Source organism: Callospermophilus lateralis, chromosome 2 (genome assembly GCF_048772815.1).
Source record: "Callospermophilus lateralis isolate mCalLat2 chromosome 2, mCalLat2.hap1, whole genome shotgun sequence".
Classification (NCBI taxonomy): Eukaryota; Metazoa; Chordata; class Mammalia; order Rodentia; family Sciuridae; genus Callospermophilus; species Callospermophilus lateralis.
Window position 1 is genome coordinate 3,591,035 of NC_135306.1, and position 24,323 is coordinate 3,615,357.

Consider the following 24,323-nt stretch of genomic DNA (forward strand, 5'->3'; position numbering starts at 1 on the left):
TCTAGTCTAGAACCTTCTGCCAAATGCCCCAAGTCCCCGCTGGGACCCTCCAGGAAGGGGGAGGTCCTGGCCTGGACAGTGGGCTCCCTGCCGCGGGGGGCAGCCGGAGGGCGCAGGTGAGGGAGAGGCCAGGGCTCATGTCCAGGGGAAACCCAGCTGTCCTCCTGTGTGGGGACCGGCCCCACCCAGCTGGGGCCTGTGGGAGAGGCAGAGGTGGGCGCCCGGCGCCCCGCGGCTCAAATCCGCCCACTCAGCTGCTGGGGGGCAGCCAGGGACGGGGGCCTGTTGATCTGGGGGCTCGGGAGTCGGGACGGCCCATCTGCACAGGCACCTGGGAGCCTGTGGGCCATTTCAGGGCACAGTGGCGGGGTGTGCTGGGACCTTGCCGGGGGCAGGGACCCCCGGGGATGCCGGACCTGCTCAGGCAGGCACCCTGCCCCTGCAGTCGGGGGACACCCCGTGCTCACCACTGGGCCTCTCAACACCGGCCTGGCTCGTGCCCACAGCACCCCAGGACACTGGCACCTCCCAGCAGGGGCACTGTGTCCCCTAGCAGGCTGGTTCCCAGGAGGCACCCTCTCCCCCAAGGGGACACCCAACCCAGAGAGGGAAAGCAAGTGACCCAGGGCCACACAGCTGGGCTGCTGGACGCAGAGCTGGGCCTTTCCGTCACCTGATGATTCAGGAGGGGGTGAGCCTCGAGAGCTCTGGCTTGGAGCCTGTGGGAGGGACCCGGCCACAGCAGCCCCACCCATGGTGACAGAGCTTTCAGGTCCTGTGTTCAACCCCCACGCGGCCCCTGGGGCTCCTGGTTCAGGAATGAGGAAGTGGACGTGGGGCCGAGACGCAGGGGCCCTGTCCCCACTGGCATGGAGCCGGCTCCCTCCCGGGCCCACGCTCCCCTGCGGGACTTTGGCGCCTGGATCCAGGTCTCTGCACCTGGTCTCTGAGCCGCCTGGGGGGCAGCAGTGTGCAGCCGCAGCAGCTCCTGGCCAGGCCTGGGCCGCCTGGCCCTGGCCCTGTGCTGCCCCAGGCTGCTCCGGCAGGAGGTCGGGAGGCGGGGACTGTGTCTGGTGGTGTCTGAGGGGTCGGAAGCTCTAGGACAGGGTGGATCTGGCTGCAGTCCTCTGGGGACGTGGGGTCAAGCTGGCTCTGGCCCTTCTCTGCTGCCCCGTGAGGGAGATAGTGTGGGGGCCACAGTGCTCTTGGGACTTGGAGGGCCAGGTGGCCCTGTGGCCCCGAGTGTCCGTCCCTTCACCAGCTCCGGGCTGTCTGGTGTTTGGGGGGCAGCCGCCAGGCAGGACCAGAGGGAGGGCCAGCCCCCGTGGGGAGGTGCCCCACCTGTCACCCGGCTGTGAGACGACAGTGGCCGAGCAGGCTCTCCAGGCGCTCTTGGGGCCTGGCATTTGGCAGCAGTTTCTCCCCAGGACTTACGGTCGCCGGGAGCCATGGTTTATCCCCGTGGTACAGAGGGTCTGGGTGCGTGACTCCCTGTAACGGAGTGCCCTGCAGAAGGCTGGCCGCTGCCGGCTGCTGTCTGTGGAGGGCCCCGCTGTCCATCGCCTGCCCTGCCTCCCACCCTGCCCCCGACGCAGCGTCTTGCTGGACTGACTGACTGGACAGAGCAGCATCTGTCCCTCTCTCCAGGGACCTTCAAGGAGTTGAGCTTGACCTCAGACGGGGAGCTGCCCAGAGCAGTGGACACTGACTCCCACAGGGCCCAGCTCCCCCTCGCCCCAGGGAAAAGGCTTGGCTCCAACAGCGTGGCAGCCCTGGCACAGCGTCCCCACCCAGCCGGTGGTAACTGTTAACACCCCTCCCTCATCTCCATTTGACAGACGAGGAGACGGAGGGTCAGACAGGTGCCAGGCCGGCCCAGGTCTCCCTGAGGGGGAGGCAGTTCTTTGGCAGCTCTGGTTCTGCCGCGCTCAGGGCTCCGTTTCCCCAGGGAGCCAGCGCCAGGGTGCCCGCCTGCCTGTGCCGTCTCCCTTCAGCGGGAGGAGGCAGTTCTTGGGCCTTCCCTTTAGGTGGGCGAAAATATCTGTTTACCCCACAGCGGAGCAATTTCCCCGCGCAAGCCTCTAACTAGCTGATCGCCCGTCCTGCCCCCTGGCAGGGGAGCCGCCCACCGGGACACAGGAGCCGCTCTGCAGGGCCATGTTTAGTAGAGCTGTCACTGTACACAGGGACGGGACCAGCAGGGCAGGGCCACGGGTCGCAGGGGAGCCTGGCTGTCCCAGGAGGCAGTAGGACTTGTGGACCCCAGGCAAGGCCCCCGCTGGGCTGGACACAGCTGTGTCTACCAGTCCAGGGCAGGTCACAGGGAGCCTCCGGGCCATGCAGGGGTCTGGGGGAGGAGGCTGGTGTGGCCCAGGTCTCAGGCAGGGGCTTGGTCCAACCCCTTCACCTGGCACTCAGCACTGCACTGGGGGTCCGTCCCCTGGGGGCTTCAAGCATGGGGATGGACAGGGCTGGTGGGCCACTGGGACACAGGGAGGAGGGTTGGAAGCCCCTCTCAAGCTCTGCCACGGCCAATGTTGACCACTGTGGGGCCAGCGGGGCTCTGGGCTCCACGGGGGGGGCAGTGGGGGGTGGGCTCTTCCAGGGAGGAGACAATCTCAGGCAGCGGCTGCAGGTCCCACTCCCCCTGCAAGGAAGGCACAGAGCAGGCTGAGGTGAGGCGGGCAGGGGCCCAGCAGCCTCCTGTCCTTACCCGCACACCACCTCGACCCAGACTGGACTCCCCTTCCTCTAAGCTGCCCTTGGGGTGCCCACCTGGGTTGAATGCGCCCCCCACGCCCCATTGGGAGCCTAGCAGCCCCCAGACCCCCACGTAATCCCCACCCTAAGGCAGCGCTCCAGCCCCATGCGGGCTCTGAGGTCCAGGCCTTGTTCCGAAGGAGGAGAGGCCGCGTCAGAGCGTTTTCTCCCGCCCTACCGGCCAGCCCTGCCCGAGGTGCTGGCTTGTGTGATCTAGAAGTTAGTCCAGCTCCCCAGCACCCCAGGAGAGGCCGGCTTCCCAGATGTCCCGGCGCCCAGCTCAGCATGGCCCTGGCCTCCCGGCCAGCAGCTTGGGCACAGGCTGCTCGGCTGGGCATGAATCAGGTGCCGTTGGATCCCAGTGGGCCTCGGCTGAGGAACCTGCTTGGGCTGCAGACTGGGGTCCCCGCTGCCCCCGCCCCCAGTGCTGTATTTTTAGGTTCGTGGGAAGCTGCTGGCGCCCGCTCACACCCCACATCAGCTGTCTCCCAGGGGCCCCTGCTCCCTGCTGTCCGTCCGTCTGGCCTGTCCCCCTGGTGGTTTTCTCCGTCCCTCCCGCGAGTGCTTCAAGTCAGCTGTTTGGGTGTGGGCCCCTCGCCCGCTGGGGCCCTCCTCGGGCCTGGGGAGACCTGGGCGCACGGTGTGGGCAGTGGCGGGTGCTGGCGGGCCTTGGAGGTGGAGTGGCCGGGGCTACCTGGAAGCGGACGGCTGAGGACTTGTTGCAGTGCATGGAGATGGGCGCGAAGGCGTAGAGCGCCCTCAGCACGTCGCGGTTGAAGGAGTTCCAGGGCACTGAGGCAAACTGCTGCGGGACGGTGGCCTGGGGGCAGGTGCAGACGTCCTCGCTGTTGAACCTGGTGGGGACAGTGCAGCAGATGACAGGGAGCCCGCAGGACGCAGGTGAGGCTCGCTGGTGGCCCCATGCCACCTGCTCCCCAGCCCAGTGTCCTGGCCCCTCCACGCTGGCAGTGGGCTTGCCCCTGGCCTGCACCAGCTGGTCGCAGCCAGGGGACTGACTAGTGATTCTGTCACTGTCACTGGCACCTCCTGAGTGCCAGCCTGCTCCAAGAACCAGCCTGGGTTCTTGGTCCCCAGGGGCAGAGTCAGGACACTCGGGTGTTCACTAGGTGGAAGTACTTCTGCAGGAAGCCGGGGTCCCCAGGACAGTCCCCAGGGTTCCTATAATGGTGCCCGGGGTCCCCAGGATGGTCCCCAGGGTCCCCGAAGCAGCCCCGGGGCATGCCAGCACTCGCCTGTTCACCAGGTGGAAGTACTTCTGCAGGAAGCCAGGGTCCACGGCGCTCTTGCACAGCTCCAGCTGGGTCTGGGGGTAGTAGTGCACATAGTTGACACACATCTCCTCCAGGATCCCAAAGCCGCCCTGCAAGGCCAAGGAGACCCGTCAGCCTGGCCGTCACCCTGCCCGTGGTCACCAGCAGTTTTCCATGCACACTTGTGCCCGCATCTGCGCCTGCTGGCAGCACAGTGTCGGGCAGTGCACCCCCCACCCCATGGAGCAGGGGACAAAGTCCTGCCCCACAGGCTCCCTTCCTTGGCAGGAGCAGGTGACCAACAAGCCCAACAAGCATCAGTAAATCCACATGTAGTGGTGTCGGTGCCCTGATGAGGGGAACGGGGCCGGGGACAGGGCTGCTGTTATGCCCGTCCATGGCTGTAGGCAGTGGATCTCGGGGAGGACGAGGGGCAGCCCTGGGCTGGCTTCAAAGTCCTTGGCAGCAGGATGGTGGCCAGGAGCTGTCCCTGGGGCCTCTAGCAAGGGCAGCAAGTAAGGAGCACCCTTCACACCGCCAACAGCCACTGGCCTTCGGTCACTCCCACAGCTTGGCTCTGACAGTGGCCAGAAGCCTCTCCTGGCCTCCAGCTGCCCAGCCCTCACTTGCATGGCTCTGCCTCTGGACGCTCACTGTCTAATGCCCAAGGAGCTCCTGCCTAGAGGCACATGGTGTGAGGCTGCCTGGCACAGGACAGCCTGCCCCGTTAGGGCCGGGCCTCGTGAAGCCCAGCAGGTGGGATGTGTTGGAGCCCTGCCCCAGAGCAGGCGGCTACCTCCAAGCCTCGGTGGGTGCCTGCAAAGCTCCCTGGCCTCCGAGCTGTGGCCCGAAACCCAGAGAAGTTGTCCCCAGATCCAAAAGGGAGCAGGGAGGGTGTGGCAGGAGCAGCACAGCCTCAGGGCCCGGGTTAGACCCAGCAGACCTCAGCCCGTGACCCTGGGCCAGCGTCTTCCTGCTCTGGGCCTCTGTGGCTCCCAGGATGGAGCAGAGACTCCTGCTAAGTAGGGGTAGAGAGGACAAGGCCATCCACTGACGGACACATCATGGTGACATGCCACCTTGTGGGAGCAGAGCGTGGGCAAGCTGAGCTCTGTTGGATCCCAATGCCCTGCAACATGGACAGAACTGGAAACTGCCCAGAGCAGGAGGCCAGGCCCAGATGCCACGCGGTCCTAGGTCAGTTACGAGAACTGCCCAGATTGGCCACTCCAGAGGCAGAAGGCAAGCAGAGTAGCCGGGCTGGGCAGGGCCTGCAGGGTGACAGCTCAGGGTGAGTTTCTTCTGGGGTGGCGGGGGCCTCTAACATTGGCTGTGGGCATGGCTGGGGTGTCGGGGGCTGTACCAAGGTCACTGGATCAGGGACCTACTTGAGCGAGTGGTGTGGCGGTGGACTACAGCTCCGTGATGCCATCAAAGACAGCCGTGACCTAGTTGACCTAGTCACAGAGATGGACTGACCGTGCGCTGCTGCCTCAGGGTCGGGGGCAGAGTCAAGGGCTCAGGTCAGGGTGGGATGCCACCCAGGTCTGGTCCCCTGAACCTCGGGACTCACGGATGAGTCCTGCCTGCTGCCATGTCAAGCCAGCCGGCTGGACCCACTGCCCCGCCTGCCCGGCGGAGGCCACGTTCTCGCCACCGTCCCACCTGGCCTTGAGGCGGTCCTGCCCATCATCCGCTCCCCCTCCTCGGGCTGCCCACAGCCCCGCCAGAATGAGTCCTTCACATCCCTGCAGTCTCCAGTCACCCGTGCCCACTGACGCCCATTTGTGCTTCTACCCTCCCCAGCCAACGCCGTCCACCCGTCTCCGTCCCCTGGGCCTTCCTGCACATGGCCTGCCCCCGGAGGCTGCCACCACCCTCTCCACCTTGCCACCTCCACCTTCTCTGGTCTCCGTTTGGTGCCGCTTTGGTCGCCAGGCTCCCATGGCCCTAGCTCCCGGGCCACTCTCTGCTTTTCCGTTTCTACCATGATGCTGCTTGTCACTTAGGGCCAGTGGTTTGGTGCCCCAGTGGACTCGGCCCCACAGGGGCTCTGGGCTCCTCCCACACCCAGCCCAGTGCCGGGCACACAGGTGCCAACACACGGCCTCTGTGGGAGCTCTGAGTCGGCAGCAGAGCAGCCAGCGGAGCTTGTGCCGGGCAGAGCTGGCGCCACCACCACATTCCCCACTCAAAGGAGCTGGCGCGGCCGAGGTTTGCCCAGCTAACACACCGCCTGGGGCTGCCGATGCCACGGCCTGGGACCAGGCTGAGAATGGCGGTTGATGGAAGGAGAGAGGGAGGGACCGGCTCCCTCTGGAGGACGTGGGACTCGGCCAGGGGCAGTGTCAGGAAGCAGGCGCCCCCCTGTGCTCCAGGAAGGCAGCTGGGGGTGGGACACTTACCACGGTGGCCAGCTTCCTGTCCTCTGTGTTGTATGTGCAAGAGGTGATGAGCACGTCTCCCTGGAACAAGCCAGTGATGGGTCAGCACCGCCACCCGGGCAGGTACTGGGCCCACGTGTGGCCCACCCCGTGTGAGTCAGGGTGCCACTTGCCCACCACGAGGAAGCCCTGCACACAGGAGCGCAATCTGAGTGTCCCCGTGGATGCCAGCCCTCGGGGCTGTGGTTAGGGCCTGGCCCAGGGGCGTGCAGGTCGGCTGGTCACCTCCCAGCCCGAGTCCCCACCTGGCCAGGGTTTGCCTTGGGTGCTACCAGCCGTCCTACCTCAATACTCTCACCTCCGCCTGAAAGCTGTGGACTTGGGGTTCTGCTGACCAGGCTGGAGGACACCCACCCCTCTGTGCCCTCAGTGTTCCTTTCTGATGCCTCTGTGCAGCACCGTGTGTCCCACCTGAGGTGGCCCAGGTCCCATGCTCCCATGGCGCTCTGCCCTGCAACTGTGGACTTCCCTTCCCATCACCGTCTGTCTCCCTCCTCCAGGGAAAACACCCCCCCCCGGCCAGCCTGCCCGGGCACTCACCTGGTGGACAGATACGACCTTCTTCAACATGCGGATCTCCTGGCATGGGGAAAAGGGGGCGTCAGAGGCTGTGGCCCTCCTCCAGTCACCTCCCCCAGGAGTCGGCTCTGCTCTGGCCTCCCCGGGGCTGCCAGGCCTGGCTAAGTGTGGGCTCTGGTCAGCGGGTGAGGCTGGGGCCAGAAGGCAGCTGTCCAGGATGTGTCCCTCCCTGGTCCTGGTGGCATGTGGCAGGCCCACCGCCGAGGCCCTCCCCAGACCAACACCAAGGGGCTGGGGAAGATGCCCCGGCATGGCGCCCCTCAGCGGTCACGGGAGGAGGCGTGACCGCTCCTCCCTACCTGGAAGTGAGGGCTGTAGTGATTGTCCCTGTTCACAATCTCTGTCTCCCGGCCGTCCCGGGCCAACACGGTGACCACCTTCCTCCCGGTCAGATGTGTGTGGAGTTGAGAGGCGAAGATGTGGACCCCCGAGGAAGGTAGGGCCTGCGGGCGGGAGGAGCGGTCAGGCGTGGCCGAGGCCCGACGGGGCAAGACGCGCTCTCGGCTTCCATCTGGCTCTTCCTCTGGTCGGGTTGGTCTCCTGTCTTGCTGCCACTGGCCACTGACCCTGCCCTTCCATCAGTGAGAACTTGTGTGCTTGCAGTGCTGTGGCACTGGGGACCCTCAGGGCCCATCAGGGACCCTTTGGCCTCCTGACACTGTCCACTGGCTAGAGGTGCCGGTCTGTGCAGGTGCAGGAAGGAGCGTGCTTCCTGGGGATGGGTCCCAACAGGGCACCTCTCGGCTTTTCTACCTGACTACAGGTGTCTAGACCACAGGCTCTGACAGCCGGGCGTGTGGCCCCGGAGGGACAAGACACTCCGAGAGCGTCACCTTCAGGAAGCCACCCACATAGACGTGATTTTTCAAAAAGAGCTGGATCACTTCCACCTGGACACTCTGGTAGAAGGCCGGTCTGCATTCCTGAGGCTGGATGGGTGGTCTCCAGGTCAGAGGGGTCCAAGGGACCTCAGCCCCCCACAGTAGGCAGGGCTGCGGTCACTTTTGCCTAGTGAATCCTGAGGAGGTGAGGCCAGCCCGAGGCCAAAGAGCCTTCTACAGACAGGGAAAGGAATGTCCCCAACGGGGACCTTGGGGGTGAAAGACAGTATGCGCGGTAGGGCAGGAAATCATTGTGACCCCCACTTCGAAGCTGCCGCTGCCCAGAGGCACAGCCCTGGAGTCACCCAGACCTGCCTCCCACCTCACCCTGGGGCTGCTGGGGGCTCGGTCTCCCCCATTGTGAAATGGGCACCAGGACACTTACCTGCCAGTCACTGGGAAGCAGAGTCCAATGTTTACAACAGACTGTAAACGTTATCCAAAAGCCCCCAGAAACAGCGGTGGCAAGAGGCCAGGCCCATGGGAGAAGCCGGGCCAAGCCTGGGAGCCCAGACTCCAGGAAAGAAGAACAGTGGGCACAGGCCCAAGGAGGCCCAGCCCTGGGAGGCCCGGAGGGACCCTGAGCGGCACGGCCGTGTCCGCCTCCCAGGTGGCCGGAAGACATTCAAGAGATGGACAACGTGTCGGTCGGGCATCTCCTTCCACGTGGGCCAAAGCCTGGGGAGGGGCTCTCAGCGGCCCTTTGGAGATGTGTTCTGAGGGCAGGTCGTGTCTCGACCTCCGACCGACGTTTCCCCACACACAGGAAATGTCCCTGCAGCTTCTCTGTGGGTGGGACACGGGCCCAGCCCAGCCCGGCCCAGGAAGGCAGGCGAGGGAGCCTGGGCCAGGCCTCGGGGCTGCTGCGCTCACTGCAGCCTGTGCCCTGTGCCCGCAGAGCCCGGGGCATGCTGGGTGCCCTGCCGCCTCCCAGCCCCACTCTGGTCAGGTTCCTAGAGAAGCCTCCCACTGGGGAGCCGGGGTGTCACCCAGAGGCTGAGGGCGAGTCCCAGGACTCAATTCACCCAGCAACCTATAAACTACTGTCAACTTCTCAACGGGTGTTATGTTTTTTCCTGTCTTTTTTTTTTTTTTTTGGTGCTGGGGATTGAACCACCCAGGGGTGCTGAACCACCGAGCCACAACCCAGCCCTTTTTATTCTGTATTTTGAGGCAGGCTCTTGCCAAGTTGCTTAGAGACTTGCTAAATTGCTGAGGCTGGCTTTGAACTTGTGATCCTCCTGCCTCAGCCTCCTGAGCCACTGGAATCAATGGTTTTTAAATGTAAAACAAGACTGTACATTCCCGTGACCTCTGAGGTGTGAGCCAACGTGTAAGAGAAAGCCCGGAGGGCACGAGGAGTGGTGAGGGCATCTCGGGAGGGGTGCAGAGAGCTTGTCCTTGGGGACGTCACCTGCGTTCCTGGTGGTGAGTGTGTGGGGGCCTCCCCATGGAAGGAAAGCGCACTTTAAAGTGCAGGTCATAGAAGCTAGGCATATGGGCACCTGGACACGTGGGCACCTGGGCACGCAGGCACCTGGGTGCTTGGGCAGAGCCCCATCAGAGCTGGGGAGGCAGATGCAGATGCACCAACACCCTTGGGATCTGGGAACCTCGGTACCCGGCCACCCACCCTGTCCACCCTGCTGGCCCCACTCACCAGCTGGGTGCACTTGTCCGTGCAGTAGCCGGTCAGGACGAAGGCGGTCTCCTGTGGGGGGATGGCCATCACGGGTGTGTACACTAGGCCCAGCTCCATGATCCCTGCGTCAAAGCGCCGCAGCGTGGCTGTGTAGTAGAGCCGGATGCCCGAGGAGTCGCGCCGGCCTAGGAGAAGGGGGACACGGTTGGCAGAGGCCCCTCAGCAGCCCTGGGCACAAATCGCCCTTAGGACCCCAGCTGCCCTTAGGAGAGCCACACCTCACGCCTGCTGACTCCGCCTGACCTGCCAAGAGCCCAGCCTTTGTTCCCACTCCTGTGGACCCAGGGTCCCAGTGCACACATGGGACACCCATGTGCAAACAGCTGTCCTTTCTACCAAAGCTGGTGGACCACGTCACTGTTTCCGGGGTGACGGCTGGCCGAGGGGTTCTGAGCAGAGCCTGGGCTGGGGAGGGGCTGCCGTGAGTCTGCGTGTGCCTCCAGCCTCACTCGGTCCACAGGGCTCACAGAACCTCTTCCCAAGGAGACCTTGTGTCTCCTGATTGCTTTGCCTGCACCTGGGGGTCCTCTGAGGTTTGGCAAGTCCCTGGACTCCCTGGGAAGGGGCTGGTGGGCAGGGGTCTGGGATGCTAGATCCACAGGAGCAGCCACATAGCCACACATCCTGCAGCAGCCCTTACCCCCTCCCAGGGTGCCACACTGGGCAAGTCGGTCAGTGAAGGGCCTTGAACTGGGGCTGCACGGGTGGGTGGCCAGACCACGCCCCTGGACACTGGTAGGAACAGAGATGGGCAGGAGAGGCCCTAGGGCTTGGTGCCCCTTGGTGTGTGGGAAAGGGATGTGGACGGGGTGCTCTGTGTCACAGGACATGACTCTCAATGAGCATCCAGTGATGAGCCACATAGGAAGTTCCAGTCACGGGAGAGGCCAGTGGACAGCCTCAGCCTGGTGGGCATCCCTGGGCAGGCAGTGGCCTCTCCTCTCAGCCTTCTGCTGGTCCCTGTGCGGATGCCCTTCTGGGTGGGAGAAAGCAGGACAGAGGGGTGCAGGGCCACGGTCTCCCCAGGCCAGGCACTGTCCTCACTGTCCTGTCACTGGTCAGAGTCACTGTCCCCACATGCACGTGAGGAGACAGGATGGATCCTGAAGGGAGGCCCTGGCGGGGCTGGGACCAGAGCCGGGGCTGGCGGCAGGCAGGTGTCGGGGACCAGGCCTTGCTCCCAGCTCCCTGAGGAAGCCAGGGCCACCCTCGGGCTCTTCCTCCTCCTGCCCGCCCCCAGCCAGGCTCAAACCGCTGCTGCGTCTGTGCCCGAGTCCATCAGAGGATGATGACACAAAGGGGGAGGGGTGGGCTAAAATTCAGATGGGGATTAAATAATGAGATAATTTGGGGATTTTGATATTTATAGAAAAAGCAGCCCATCTCCAGATTTACAGGGTGACAGGAACATCCTGATGTTGGCAAAGGATCCATAAATACCACCAGATAATCAGGAGGAGACAGACTTCCCTGATGCTTAAGGAGTTTTTGAAAATCCATTTGCTTTCAGGTTTTAAATGAGCAATAAATCCCGTATCATGCTAAGGCCTGAGCCACGTGTCTGCTCTGTGCCCGCCGCAGATAGCGCAGTGGGGGCCAAGAGCCCTGCCTGTGCAGCTGGGAAGAGAGCCTCGGGCGGCATCGGCTGAGCGCAGCCCCCGTCACCGGCAGCTGGGAGCACTGGGTGCACGGACGTCCCCCAGCCTCACAGCCCTCATCCATCAGGGTATTTCTGTTCCTCACTGGCACAAATGACAATAAGTGTCATTCAGAGAGACAGAGAGTGGAGAGAGGGAAAGGAGCTACATATGGTGGATGATGCTGGTACGACAGGGAGAAGGAAATCTGTTCAGCTTCTGATATGGTGTCCAGGGTATTTCCATCCTAGAGGTCAACTCTGGCTGCTCCACCTTCAGGCACAGGGCGATCAGGCAGATCCCACCCTCTGCCCCAGCTCGGCTCTGAGCCAGGCTGGACCAGCTGTGTTCCCGACATGCTCTGTTTAGCAGTCTCCCTGTCAATGACAGACCCTTCCCTCTCTGGAATGCAGCCCTTGGCTGCTTCCCGTAAGGAGATTCTCCGCATAAAGCAAGGCCCGTGTTAGACACCATAAAGCCACCCCCGCACGTGGACCTCATCCTCTTGGGCTTCCTCACACTTGGCTTGTGCCTCCCCGCTGCGTGGGCCCGTGTGCCTGTCTCATCTCCTTCTGGAAGCTCCTTGAGAGTGTCCTCCTTTCCTGAGGTTCCTCTCCGAGTCTGAAACAGCCCCTCGTGCACATGGGGCCCTCCGCAAACACCGACGGGACTGAACGCATCGTCTGCTTCTCCTGGGCACGCACCCCGCGGGTGAAGCAGGAAGGAGGCAGAGGTGCGTGGTCCCGCCCAGACGGCTCCGGGCCAGTCTGGACAACGTGGGCTGCTGTCTGAAGCCTCGGCCGGGACGTGAGCTGGGAAAGGACCTCAATCCCGCGCGGTCACTTCCTGGCGGGATGACCAGGGCAGGTCCTCCTCCCTTCTCAGGTCCACCCTACAAGTTGGAGGATGCGATCCCACCCTGCCTACCTACCCGGGGGACCAGGAGGACTTGGCCTCTGAGTGTCGAGGTGCTGAGAAGCTCAACAGCACCAACTGAGCTGCCCCCACTGTGTCCTGCTACCAAACCTATGCCGCCCTCTGGGCCAGGAGCAGAACCCCAGGCTGGGAGCCCCTGCCTGCCAAAGGCAGTGGGGAGCCTTCCAGCCAGCCCCGTCGGCCCTCCTTGGTGTGTGCGCACGTGGACAGGAGCTCCCTGCCTGCTCATACCCTCGACAGGTATGACAATCAGAAAGGCCCCCAGGGACCAGGACCCTGCCCTGGGGACAGCCCTGGAGGCAGTGTCTCCCAGCCGTCAGGGGCAGTTACAGGGTTCTGGCAGGGACCACTGCTGACCCTGGAATGTCCTGTCACCCTGCCATGGCCAGGTGCCCTGTCTTGGCCCAGCCTATTCTAGAGAGGCCAAGGCCATAGCCTGTGGGTACCAGCAGGACCTCAGTAACAGTGGTGGTCAGGGATGGGGCAGCTGATGGTCTGAGCTGCCTCTAACCTCAAGAAGGTGGACTTCCAGGGAACCTCCACCCAGGCCCCGTCCTGCTGTCCCTGAATCCTGGACTAGTGCTGACCCCCAAACTAGCCTCTGACTCTGCTGTGGAGCAAGGAGAGGGTCTGTGTCAGCCTGGCTGCCCCCACCCTGGCATCCCAGTGACCCGCCATCCAGAGGCAGCCTGAGAACCAGGCTGGCCTCGAGGCTGTGTGGCCAGAGCTGGGGCATGGACTAGACCTCTTGTCCTCTGGTCCTGCTCGCTGCCCGCTAGTCCCTGCATCTAGAATCCTTGGTTTCCTCATCTACACAGTGGAGATGAAGACTCCTCCCGGCCTTGGCACCTGGGATGCGCCATCTGGAGGGCACAGGGCCCAGGGCAGGGCTGACACAAGGGGCAACAGGCCATGCAGCCGGGGGGCTTTGGGGCGGGTGCCTCTAGGAGCATGCTGCTCATGCCGCAAACACTTTGTCTGGGCTGGACGCACGGCCAGCCCCAGTGCTCCTGGGAGGGCAGAGCAGGCCTGCAGACGCCCTCCGCTCCTACCTGGGATCTTCAGCGGGTTGTGGTAGTGGACCTCGAGGCGGAGGTACCTGGAGGACCCGGGGCCCCCAAACGCAAGGCCAGCTTCCTCGGGGTAGTAGAACGCCTGCGGGTAGGGGGACAGTCAGACGGAGGAGGAGGACCCACAGCGGGGCAGCCCTGCCGAGGTGCTAGGGTCTGAGCTGGGGCACGGTGTGGCTGGACCCTAGATGAGGGTGACCCTCACCTGCTGCCATCGACATCCCATGGGGACCTGCCAGGCTCTGGACTGACAAAGGCAGACCCCACTTGCCTCCAGCCACCCTGGGGCCACGCTGTGCCCACACCCCGAACTCCAGGGGGAAACAACTCAGCTCCCAGGTTCACGGAGCAGGGAAAAGTGCCGGGGGCCGGAGGAAGCCCCAGCCCCTGAGGGACGAGGGCTCAGGCCTCCTATGGGCACAGGGGCTGCTTGGGGCTCAGCCCCCGTGGCCTTAGGAGCACCCGACAGCCCCCTTCTTGGGGTCTTTGGGACAGCAGCACTGGGAAGCCCAGGTGCGGGGAGCAGGACCCAGCCCGGGGGAGACGGGCTGCTGGGCGTGGGCCCCTCACCTTGGCGCCCAGGGCCCAGGCGGCCAGCACGTGGCGGCAGTAGCTGAGGCGCTGGGGCTTCATCTTGGAGTCGCAGGGCCCGTTGAAGTGGGGGAAGCTCTCGAAGGTGGCCATGCACTGGAAGACCTCCATGTGGTGCACCAGGGCCTCGTTGCCCTCGGTGACGATGGGCTCGTACTGCAGACCGACAGGCCACCCTGAGCCCCCGGAGCCCAACACCTCCCACCCGCTCTCCCGCCCACTGGCCTCTGCGGGCTTCCACCTGCCCATCTGTGGAAGGGGAGGGAGGGGACAGCTCCCAGAGCCTCGTCCAGAGCCTGAGGAGGGAGCTGGAGGGAAGAGAGCTGGACCACAGGGACCGCTTCCTGACGGGGGACAGGAAAGCTTTGTCCTCGTGTATGGGACAACGTCTGGGCAAGGACGCTGGCCATGCTGCTCCTTGGGGAGTCAGGGTCCCCAGAGTAGGGCCTACCCCCAGGCCCAGCTACACAGCCCGGCCACTCATGCATGCGACTCTGGATGCCCCTCTCCGGGCTGCATTTCTTCCCCAGGGGCCATACACGATGTTTGTCACCGCTGCGAGGAAGTCCCGGCCACCCCCAACCAGGCCAACGGTCCACTGTGGATTGCCATGGTCATCACCGTGCTGAGTCCTTTGTAGAACAACTGGGCTCTGAGCAAAGCTGCCCTGCCATGTGTGAGGAGGTGGCCTGGCACAGACAGAGCCGGACGGCCATTCCCGACCCAGAGCAGATGCAGGAACCGAGACCCTGGTTTATTTGTTCCTGAGGGAGCCTGGGCACTCAGAGGCCCAGGGAGGGGTGGGGTGACGGTGACAGGGGACCAGAGAAGATGACTACTGCCACAGGAGGTGAAGCCCATGCCCCAGGCCCAGGCACTGGGAGGTCTGGCTCAGCAGGACGCGGCCCTCCAGGCTAGGGACTGTTGGGGCCTGGCCACGGGGCAGAGCGGGCAGGACCCCACCTACCATGACAATGTGGTGCCGAGGGAAGCCCTGTGGCAGCTCGGTGATGTAGCACCAGTACGTGGTCTCCTCGCTGGGGATCAGGACGTCGGGGGCACGGATCTCCATCGTGCGTGTGTCCGCGGGCACCGCTGGGGTGGGGACCTCAGGCTTCAGGAGCTGCACCCGCTGCAGCCCCGTGTACAGGCTTGAGATGTTGATGGCCTCCAGCGACTGGAACGGCTCCTCCAGGATCCCATAAACCAAGTGGACAGTGCCATCCTGCAGCCCAGACAGGGCCCAGTCAATCGCCCACTCAGCCCCCAGAGTGGGCCCTTGGTCACCACAGGGGAGGCATGTCCCTGCCCAGCCACATTCACCAGGGGGCTTGCTTCACTCTGGGCTCTGCAGACGATAGGACCTTTGGGGCCCTGCCTGGCTCTAGCTGACCACCCCAGAACCTCCTGTCAGCACCATGCACCAAACGCAGTGTGACTTCTACCCACGAGCTATCCACCTTCAGAGGTGAGGACAACTGCTCACTTGTCCCTGTGAGGAATCAATGTATGCAAAGGGACAAACAGAGAAGCAAAGAAGACAACAGGCAGAGGTTTGCCAGGTGACGTGGGCGTCTGCCCAGAAAAGCCCAGGGATCAGCAGAGGGGGCCCTCAGGGAGGAGGTGGGCTGCAGCCAGCAAAGCCGTGGGGGCAGGGTTGCCCGCCCTTGGGGGAGAAGAGCCCCAGGCCACGTGTGGAGGTGGAGCTGAGGCACCTTTTGGCCAGCTGGTCTGGGTCTTGCTTTTGTGCTGTCCCCTCTTTCCATGCCCCGTTTCTCCCGTGTGGAAAGGGAATGCTCACTGGGTGCCTTTAAGTCCTGGCTCCATGGAACTTGCCTTTGGTCTTTACAGGGGCTCATGCTGACAGTCTGCCTTGGGTCTCGGGGACGTGGACTTGGGGTAATGCTGAAACTCTGAAGACTAGGGGGCACTCTTGAAAGTGGACTAAATGCATTTTACATTGTGAGACAAGCGTGAGCTTCTGGGGGCCAAGGGTGGACTATTATGGTTTAGATATAAGGTGTCCTCAAAAAGCTCAAGTGGGAGACAATTCAGGAAGCTCGGAGGTGGGATGGTCAGGCTGTGGGGCCTCGGCCCAGCCGGCGCATTAGTCCCCTGGTGGGGATAACCGGGGTGACTGTAGGCCACAGAGCGTGGCTGGAGGAGGTGGTCACTGGGGCTGTGCCTTTGGGGTCTATGTTTTGTCCTTTTTGAGAGCGTCTCTCTCCCTCCCTCTGTCTCTCTGCTTCTTGGTGGCCATGTCCTTACCTGCTTTCCCCTGCCACATCCTTCTGCCATGATGTCCTGCCTCACCTTGAGCCCCAAGGAATGGAGCTGGCTTCCTATGGACTGAGACCTCTAAAACCAAGAGCCTCAAATAACCTCTTCCCCTCTAGTCTCTCATCAGCTCTTCTGGTCACAGTGTGTAACAGCCATCTAAAGCAGCCTGTGCTGCTGCCAGGTCCAGCCTGCCCTTGCCCGGCCCCCTCCTGGCTCCTGCTTCTGCCTTTACCAAGCCTGATGCTCCCCACAGGCCAGCACGCCGTCCTGGTCCCTTCCCCGGGAACTGCAGGAACGTCTCCCTCAATGGCACTAGCGGCCCCTCTGTACATCAAGACCTGGCCACAAACTGCCAGCCGTCTTCCCCGCCATACTGAAGGATTCACAGGATGGTGGACGTCAGAGTGGACCAGCAAGTCAAAGGGTCTTGTCTTCCAGGGCAAGGGGGACTGCCTTTATCTGTCGGGGGCTCTTGGAGCAACGTAAGGAACACACAGTGTTTGAGATCTGTGTCCTGGCCCCGGACTCTTGGCCAGGTCTTATGTGATCACGCTGTCCCCATCTCTTTCACACATGGGGAAATGGAGGTCTGGTGGAGAAAGTGGCCCGTCTGACAGCATGCTGTCAACAGGGTGGGTTGGAAAGCCAGGTTTCCTGGGCCTTTCCCAGATCCCACCTGACATTGGTGGGCCAGGGAGAAATCCCCGGTGCAAGATCTAGTCCCTGCTAGAGTTCTGTGGGAAGACCCGCGTCCAGAAAGCATGTTGCTACATGTCCCCAAAGAGCTACTTCCTTGAAGGTTCTGGAGCTGCCAGCAGAGCAGGACCCTCCCACATGGCCTTGACCTACCCGGGGACTGGGGCCACCTGGCTGGCTTTCTGCAGAGCATGAAAGCCCAGGCCCCAGACTTCGCAGAAGGAGACCCGGCAGCCCGATCCTGGGATGCAGGTGTGGTCCTGAAGCCCACACCCTCCTGGGCTAGGGCCTCCCTACCTCAATGAGGTAGTCCTTGGGGTCACAGGTGGCAAAGGGTCTCTTGAAGAGCAGGACCAGGCCGTCCGGGGTGCCCTGTGCCTGCAGCAGCTGGTAGTCCTGCTGGTTGTCCAGATGGATCCGCCCCTTCTGGTCACTCCAAGCGTCCTGTGGAAACAGGCTCAGACTGAGCGGGAAAGAGCCCCTCGGAGGGACCCAGCAGCAGGGCTGGGGAGCCTCTGGGCCCCGCTCCCCACTCATTCCCTGTGGGGGCCTCATCCACTTTCTTTCTCCTTTTTTTAAAATGATTCTGTGGGTCACATCGGGGCCTCATGGCTGCTGGGCAGGTGCTCTACCACTCCTGGTCCCCACAACCACTTTCTAAGTCCACTTCCACCTGGGGATGTTGGGGCTGAGCCCCACTCCACCCTCTTCCTCTTTCCTCTGTGGCCCTGAATCTGGGCGATCAAACGCCACCCTGGGAATCAGGTTCCTGGGCCCTGGGGTGAGGCCCAGGAATCTGCCTGTTAAGAAAGTGTCTGAGGCTTCCCCAGGGCACAGGCCACCTCCCCTGCTCTAGAAGGGGCGGGTCATGGGGCCCAGGAGGAGAGAGACAGATGGGGAGGAAGAGGGGGACCAGGTGCAGCATTTAAGGTGGCACTCCTTCCAGGTGCCCCTCGACTCAGGCAAGCAGGAGAGCAGGTGCCACCTCAAATACTGCACCCGAGGCGTCCCTCGCTTCACCCAGGCCCACCCAGCCTGGCCTGGAGAGGGTGAACTGAGGCCCAGGGAGAAGGGGAACCTGGATCACTGGCCCTGTCTCCCTCCCCCATTGCTCCCCCGGCCCTGGGCTCCAAGGCTCAGGGACACATCATGGGCTCCAGGCCAGAGCAGGGGACAGCAGTGCACCTGGGGAGAACCTTCCCCAGCAAGCAGGCCTCTCTGGATTCAAGAAGGCCATGGGCCCCCTGCCAGAAGGAGTTGGTTGTGTTTCTTTTTAATCCTGCATCCGGGGCTATAGCGTGTTTCTTCATTTCCTTGAGAGGAAGGAAGGACAGAAGGAAGGAAGGAAGGAAGGAAGGGATGGATGCATGAATGAATGGAGGGAGAGAGGGAGGGAAGGGAGGGAGGGAGGGAGGGAGGAGGACAGACTTTGCAGTTTTTCCTAAAGGACAGCAGCAGAGTGAAGCCCCTGCGTGGGGCCCTGTCACCTGCAGGAGGACCTGCTTGACCTGGGCAGAGGCTGGAAATCTAGAATATACCAGGTGAACCGGTTGCTGCGGGAGGAGCCCGAGTCTCACATTTGCTTTCATAGGAATTTGTTGTGCTGATGAACCTGGTGGTGCACAGAAAGGGGAGGCTCCTGGTCCCCCATAGCTGGGAAACGCGGCAGGTGTGGCTCCCCGAGAAAAAGCCCTGCGCCCAGATCCGGGACAAACTGTAAGCAGCAGGGCTCAGCTGCTCCCCTAGAGGGCTTGTGGCTCAGAGTGGGCTGTGACCCAGGCCACCTTGCAGCCCAGCTCTACCCTGAGGAAATGGCTCCAGCTGGCCTCACCTCTAAAGTGGCTAGTATGTGCGGCTGGCCGGCAGGCCGGGCTGCAGGAATGCACAGGGTGAGTTCCGCTGCAGGGGTGTTGGTCAGCAGCTCCTGTGACCCACCCACGGAGGATGAGCCTCCCCCAGCTCCTGTCCCAAGCAGGAGCTGGCTGCGCAGCTCAGATCCAGGCAGTCCCCACCCCCCCATGCTCTTGACCCCTGTGCCGAGGGCCTGGAGCCAGCTGGGCTTATCTGCAGAGGCCCTGGTGGTCAGTCCCGTCCTCTGGCAGCCCCCTTCCCCCTTCTTCTGGAGACCCCTGCAGCCTATTGGGGCCCCAATGGCCACTTCAGTTTGAAGGAGGGTTGTCCCCTTCTGCCACACTTGAAGGCAAGAGTAGGGGTGACTTTTGAATGAATGGGGCCACGTACCCGTCCCAACAGCCTGAGCTGGGCTGGCTGGGGCGTGGGGATGGCGTCCGCTCCTGTTCTGACACCCCATGTGTGGCTCAGGTCCTGCACTGTGCTCATGCCACCGGCTGTGCTACCACAGGCCACCACGTGGGCCCGGCCCTGGGTGGGGTGTGCTCAGGTGTGGTGTGGGGCGTGGGGCTGTGCTCACGGGTCGGGTGGTGGTGGCACGTGACTCCTCCAGCTGCAGTTACCTCCTTGGGATTGCTACACCCCGTTATTTGGAGTGAGCAGCCAAGGGCCATAGAGAGCATCTCTTTCCCATTTTATCCTGAAGTCAGTGTCCCCACGACGCCTAAGCTGGGGACACAGACCCGCCCAGATTAGAGTGAGCCCAAGCGCAGAGAGGCAGTGGGGAGCCTTCCTCTGCTGGACCAAGGAGGGGGAGCCAGGAGGAATGTCGGGGGCACTGGGGAGGGGAGGGGTCTGAACGCCAGGAGGGGGGAGACCTACCGCAAAGTAGGAGCGGCCCCCATCTGTCCAGAGCACGACGAGGTCAGCGTTCTCCAGCTCTCCACGGTCCGACATCCCAAACAGGACCCCAGCCTTGAGCCCCCTCACCAGGAGCTGGAAGTGGACATCCTCCTGGACGTAGCTGACGTTCCATGAGAGCTCCAGGGTCCCCTCAGGGTCCAGGGGGATGTGGTAGGGAAAGGGGCTCTCTGGGGGCACTGAGCCCTGCAGAGCGGCCACCAGGATGACCAGAAAGATGGCCACCGCTGTGCCGTACATGGAGGCAGCCTCGCGCATGTTGGGACCGGGAATGCTGGCCCAGCGACACAGACGGCTGGTGGCCTGCATGGCTGGGGAGAGCTTGCAGCCCACCTGGCCATTTATGCCCTGGCCCTGTGGGGGTGGGCCCAGGCTGCACCCGTAATCACATTTGTCTGGTGGGAATTCAATTGTCCTGGTGGCCCTCCCACCAACCTGTGCCCCAGGCCAAACGCTTTGCCTTCACAATCCCCTAATTGGCGCTAATGACACATGGACATCATCAGTGGGAATCGAAGCTGACCAGCTGATGTTCTTCTGAATCGTCTCTGAAGAACTGACCAGGAAGCAGCTCCTCCCTGCGGCCAAAGGCCTTGGACACCCTTTGGCTGAGCACCACTGACCGCCTGGCGGGCTGTCTTGTCCCATCCCCACCCTGAACGAGCAGGCGGAGGTGACCTATGATTGACAAGCCCCTGGCTGCCGTGGCCTGGCCCAGTGGGATACAGGTTCCTCCAGTCCTGTGGGGTGGGCCGATTTCAAACTAAAAATAAGACAGTCCCCAAATAGTCTGTGTTTGGGCGCGCTGTGGGCCGGCTGTCCCCGCTTCTGTTTCCTTGTTCCCCCACCGGCTCCAGCTGGCAACAGGGCTGCTCAGGAGGGGGTGCTCCCTGGAGGCAGGTGGCCTGGGGTGAGGTGCTAAGGAGGCAGCCCAGGTGCATCTCTGGGGCAGATGGAGAGGGAACGCCTGGGGGATGGGCGGACAGCAGGGGACAGCAAAGAAGGGTGAGGGACAGATCTGCTCCCCGTCTCTAGACCTTCCAACCCATGCCTTCCTCTTGCCCAGAGCTAACCTGGCCTGAATTTGCCCCTGTTCAGGCCAGCTGACTTTCTCCCATGCCAACCACAGAGCCCTGTGCAGATCTGCCCAGGCCCCAAGTGTCAGCCTCCCCACTGCCCTGGCTCAGTCCCGTCCCTCTCGAGCAGAATAGATGGGCACACGCTGTCACTCCAGGGAGTTCTGCTTAACCAGCTGCCGCCCTGTCCCCTGCACTAGTCTGGGGAAGTGGGTGTCTCCAATGGGCCATGAGCGCCTCTCCCTCACTTCCTCCCCTCCCGTTTCTCTTCTTTGGAGAAGCAAAGAATCCTTCCTTAGGGACACATTGATATCATGGCCCTTAACTTTAAGTCCTCAAATATTCCCCAGGGTGAATCCAGTTGTGCCATGAGCTCATGTTCTTGAACGTATGTCAAATTTAGAGAAAGTTCTAGACTTCCCCTAGGGACGCTGTGGGGAACTGTGGGGCACAGGTACGGTGAGGTGGGGCACGGCCTCCTGGGGCAGGCAGGTGCCGTTCTGCACAGGGAGTGGGAGCTCCAGTCCAGCTCACGGTCAGCCCTTTGGCCATCTATCTCATGGGCAGCGAGGCGGCCCTCCTGGGCCCCAGCTGGGCGCTCTTGGAGAGGAATTTCTAGCCAGAGCCTCTGCCCGCTTGGAGGTGAGGAAGTTGAGCATCAAGGATCACGGCTCCCTCCGGCTCCCTCCAGCCCAGCAAGGCGGAGCACGGGCCTGATACCAGATCAACGGTTGCTGAGCTCTGGAGGGAAGTCTCGTGCAGCGCGGCTCTTAGTAAACAGCAGAGTGCCGCGCACACGTTTATTTTTAACAGGATTCAAAAGCGTTCTTTCTCTAGCTCAGAACCGGGTTGACAGAAATGATTCAGCTGATTTCAGAAGTAACAATTACCAAGTCCCCGTAATTAGCAGGAGGCAGAGACCGGGCCTGCACGGCTGTGCTTCGTCCTCGCTGGCCTCAGGAGCCTGGTTCTGTGACTGTCCCCATCTGACACACAAGGAGGTGGACCCTAAGAAAAGGCAGCTATGCACCCGGGTCACACAGTCATCAGGGGCAGGGCAGGGCAGTCCTGGTGCCCATGCCCTGGACCCCAAGTCAGTGGCTCTGAACAGGAGGGGGCTGTGCACCTCGGCAGCCAAGGTCAGAAGAATTCTGCTGGAGTCAGGAGGAGGGAGGCCAGAAGTGCAGCCTCGGGGAAAAGCAGCCACCCTCCACCTGCACTGCCCTTCCTGCTCCAGGGACCTTGACAAAGAGCAACCTGACCTGGGAGGAGGCAGCTCCTGCCGCCTGTCCACATCCCCCACCTGCCTGCCCCGGGGGCCCCTGGTCCTGCCCCAGTGGGGGTGGGGACCCGTCCTCCCCTGCCTCCCCCACCCTGCGGCCGCCCAGCAGCTGCTGCAGTTTGTCAGAAGCATGTTGCCCTCAGGGCAGGGTGGGCTGGGGGTGGCACCCAGGGTGTCACTGTCACCATGTCAGGGAGTAAACCCTGCTTGCTGCTGCTCAGCGCCTGGCTCCCCTCCGTGGTGCATCGACGGCTGACCTCATTTAGAACCAATTTCAGCGTCTTAATAAGCCCTTGCTGTTCCCTCTGATGCTGCCGGCCTGCAAGCTGTAATCCCCACCGACTGTGCCACGTGAGGCCGGCTGCGGCTGCCTTCCCAACTGTGGGCGGCGAGAACCGCGGTGGAGGGCTGGGTGGGGAGCCGAGCCAGGCAGGCCCGACAGCCCGCTCCCAGCAGCAGCAGCCAGGACGGCATCCCCCACTCACAGGGACCCCCCCGGCAGGACAAAGAGACACTGGAGCTTAGGGCAGGCTTCTCCCTCAGGACTGGCTGTGTCCCTTTGTCCTGTGCACGGTGGCCAGTGGCCATGCTGTGAAGAAAACAGGAAGCATGTCCAAGGGGGGCTGCCAGGATGAGGCGGTGCCCCTCACAAATGCTGGTGGCCTGAGGTGTGCACACACAGAACATCCCACAGCCAGAGACTTAGGGGCCAGGGCACCCACTGGGCATAGTGGGCTTGGCAGGAGGGCCTGGGTCAGGGATGTGGCCAGTAGAACCTGGAGGGAAAGGGGACACTCACCCAGAGAGACTGGTGTTGTGGCCACTCCTTGGGAACCAGCCTCCAAAGTTTCAGAGCCCACGGCAGGACCCAGGAGCCCCTGGACCCCGGGGTCAGGGCGCCAGGCTGCCCTCCTGCCTGCAAGACCTCCGACTCTGCTGTCCACGTGTGGGAGGCTGGAGCCCAGCATGTCCTCTGGCTTGGCCTTGTCTGTGTTTGAGGGCTGTGGGGGGACCACGGGGCAGGTGGACCTGAAACCTGCCCAGCTGCCCCCACAGCTCCTCTGACAGGTGGCCGGGAGGTGGCTGCGGGAACACTGGCGCAGAGGCCTGCGGGGCCGGGGGGCGCAGCAGAGCCGCGGGGCCTGCTCCCTGTGGTTCTCCATCAGGATGGTCAGCAGCCCCTCTCCTGGGCTTGGGCGGCTGCGGGGAGGGGCGTCACAGCCTGTTCGGAGCGGCCACACTGCCAGGACGTGGAGAGGGGCTCGGGCCAGAGCTTCAAGCCACCCGCCACAGAGTGCAGCCAAGAGCACGGGGCGGAGGGACAAGCAGAGCCCTGCGGCCATCCCGCCTCACCTGGCGTCCCCGCAGGGTGAGTCTCACTTCTCCGGTCTGTAGTTGTCAGTTTGCACCACTGTGACCGGAAGATGAGACAAGAACAATTTTAGAGGAGGGAAACTTTACTTGGGCTCGCGGTTCCAGAGGTTCAGTCCGTGGAGGGCCGACTCCACTGCTCTGGGCCCAGTGAGGCGGACATCGGGGCGGAAGGCTGTGGTGGGCCCAGGAAGCGGAGGGAGCTCCACTCGCCAGGGGAAGACATGCACCCCCAGGCATACCCTAGGGACCGGCCTCCTCCAGCACAGCCCACCTGCCCAGTCACCTCCCAGGGGGTCCCCACCAGGGGGCTGGTGCACAATGGGGTCAAGGCTGTCACCTTGCATCATCTCCACTTGAGCCCTTGGGGGACACCTCACATCCAGACCACGACGTCTACGAAATGGGATCCTGCCCAGTAGCTGCTGTTGACCAGGTGAGGCAGGCAGGGGCCTGGGGTGGGGACCCGGTGCTGCCAGTGCCACTCCCAGCACCCAAGGCTGCCTCCCAGCCCCCCACCAGCCTCTGTCAGCTCAGGCCACCTCTTCATGGCTGGAAGTTGTGAGGTGACCTTCAGGACAGCACTGAGCCTGTCCTCCCGAGTGCACCTCTGTCACTGTCACACTGCCAAACAGGGCAGGGGGCTGGAGGGCACCAGAGGCACCGGGAAACGTTACAATTGGTCTCCTCTCCGGTCGTGCTGGGTCCCCAGCACACAGCGAGGCAGAGGTGACGCACAGCACTACGGGGGCTTTGCGGACGTGATTGACCGAGGACCGGACGTGGGACAAGATCCTGGCTTATCCCAGCAACCAGGTGAACCAAAGGATCCCTGAAAGACAGAGGTGGGTGGGCCAGAGTCAGAGGAGGGCACGTGATGGTGGAAGCAGAGGTCAGAGGAGAGGGGATGCGCTGGCCTGGAGTAGGGGCCCAGGCCTCCCACGGGGCAGCCCTGCAGTGCCAGCCTGCTGCCCG

General features: G+C 63.1%; 1 protein-coding gene across 1 annotated transcript; it reads right to left on the reverse strand.

The window, feature by feature from the left end:
* Positions 1-2,515: 2,515 nt before the first annotated feature.
* Positions 2,516-19,928, reverse strand: Dbh (dopamine beta-hydroxylase). Its single transcript, XM_076844969.2, has 12 exons — positions 19,581-19,928; positions 17,145-17,291; positions 14,839-15,096; positions 13,851-14,027; positions 13,263-13,365; positions 9,596-9,762; positions 7,354-7,497; positions 7,016-7,054; positions 6,437-6,496; positions 4,014-4,141; positions 3,455-3,614; positions 2,516-2,647 (listed from the first exon to the last, which is right to left on the reverse strand). The coding sequence occupies exons 1-12, from the start codon at positions 19,926-19,928 to the stop codon at positions 2,516-2,518; spliced, it is 1,863 nt and encodes a 620-aa protein (XP_076701084.2).
* Between the last annotated feature and the right edge of the window lie 4,395 nt (positions 19,929-24,323).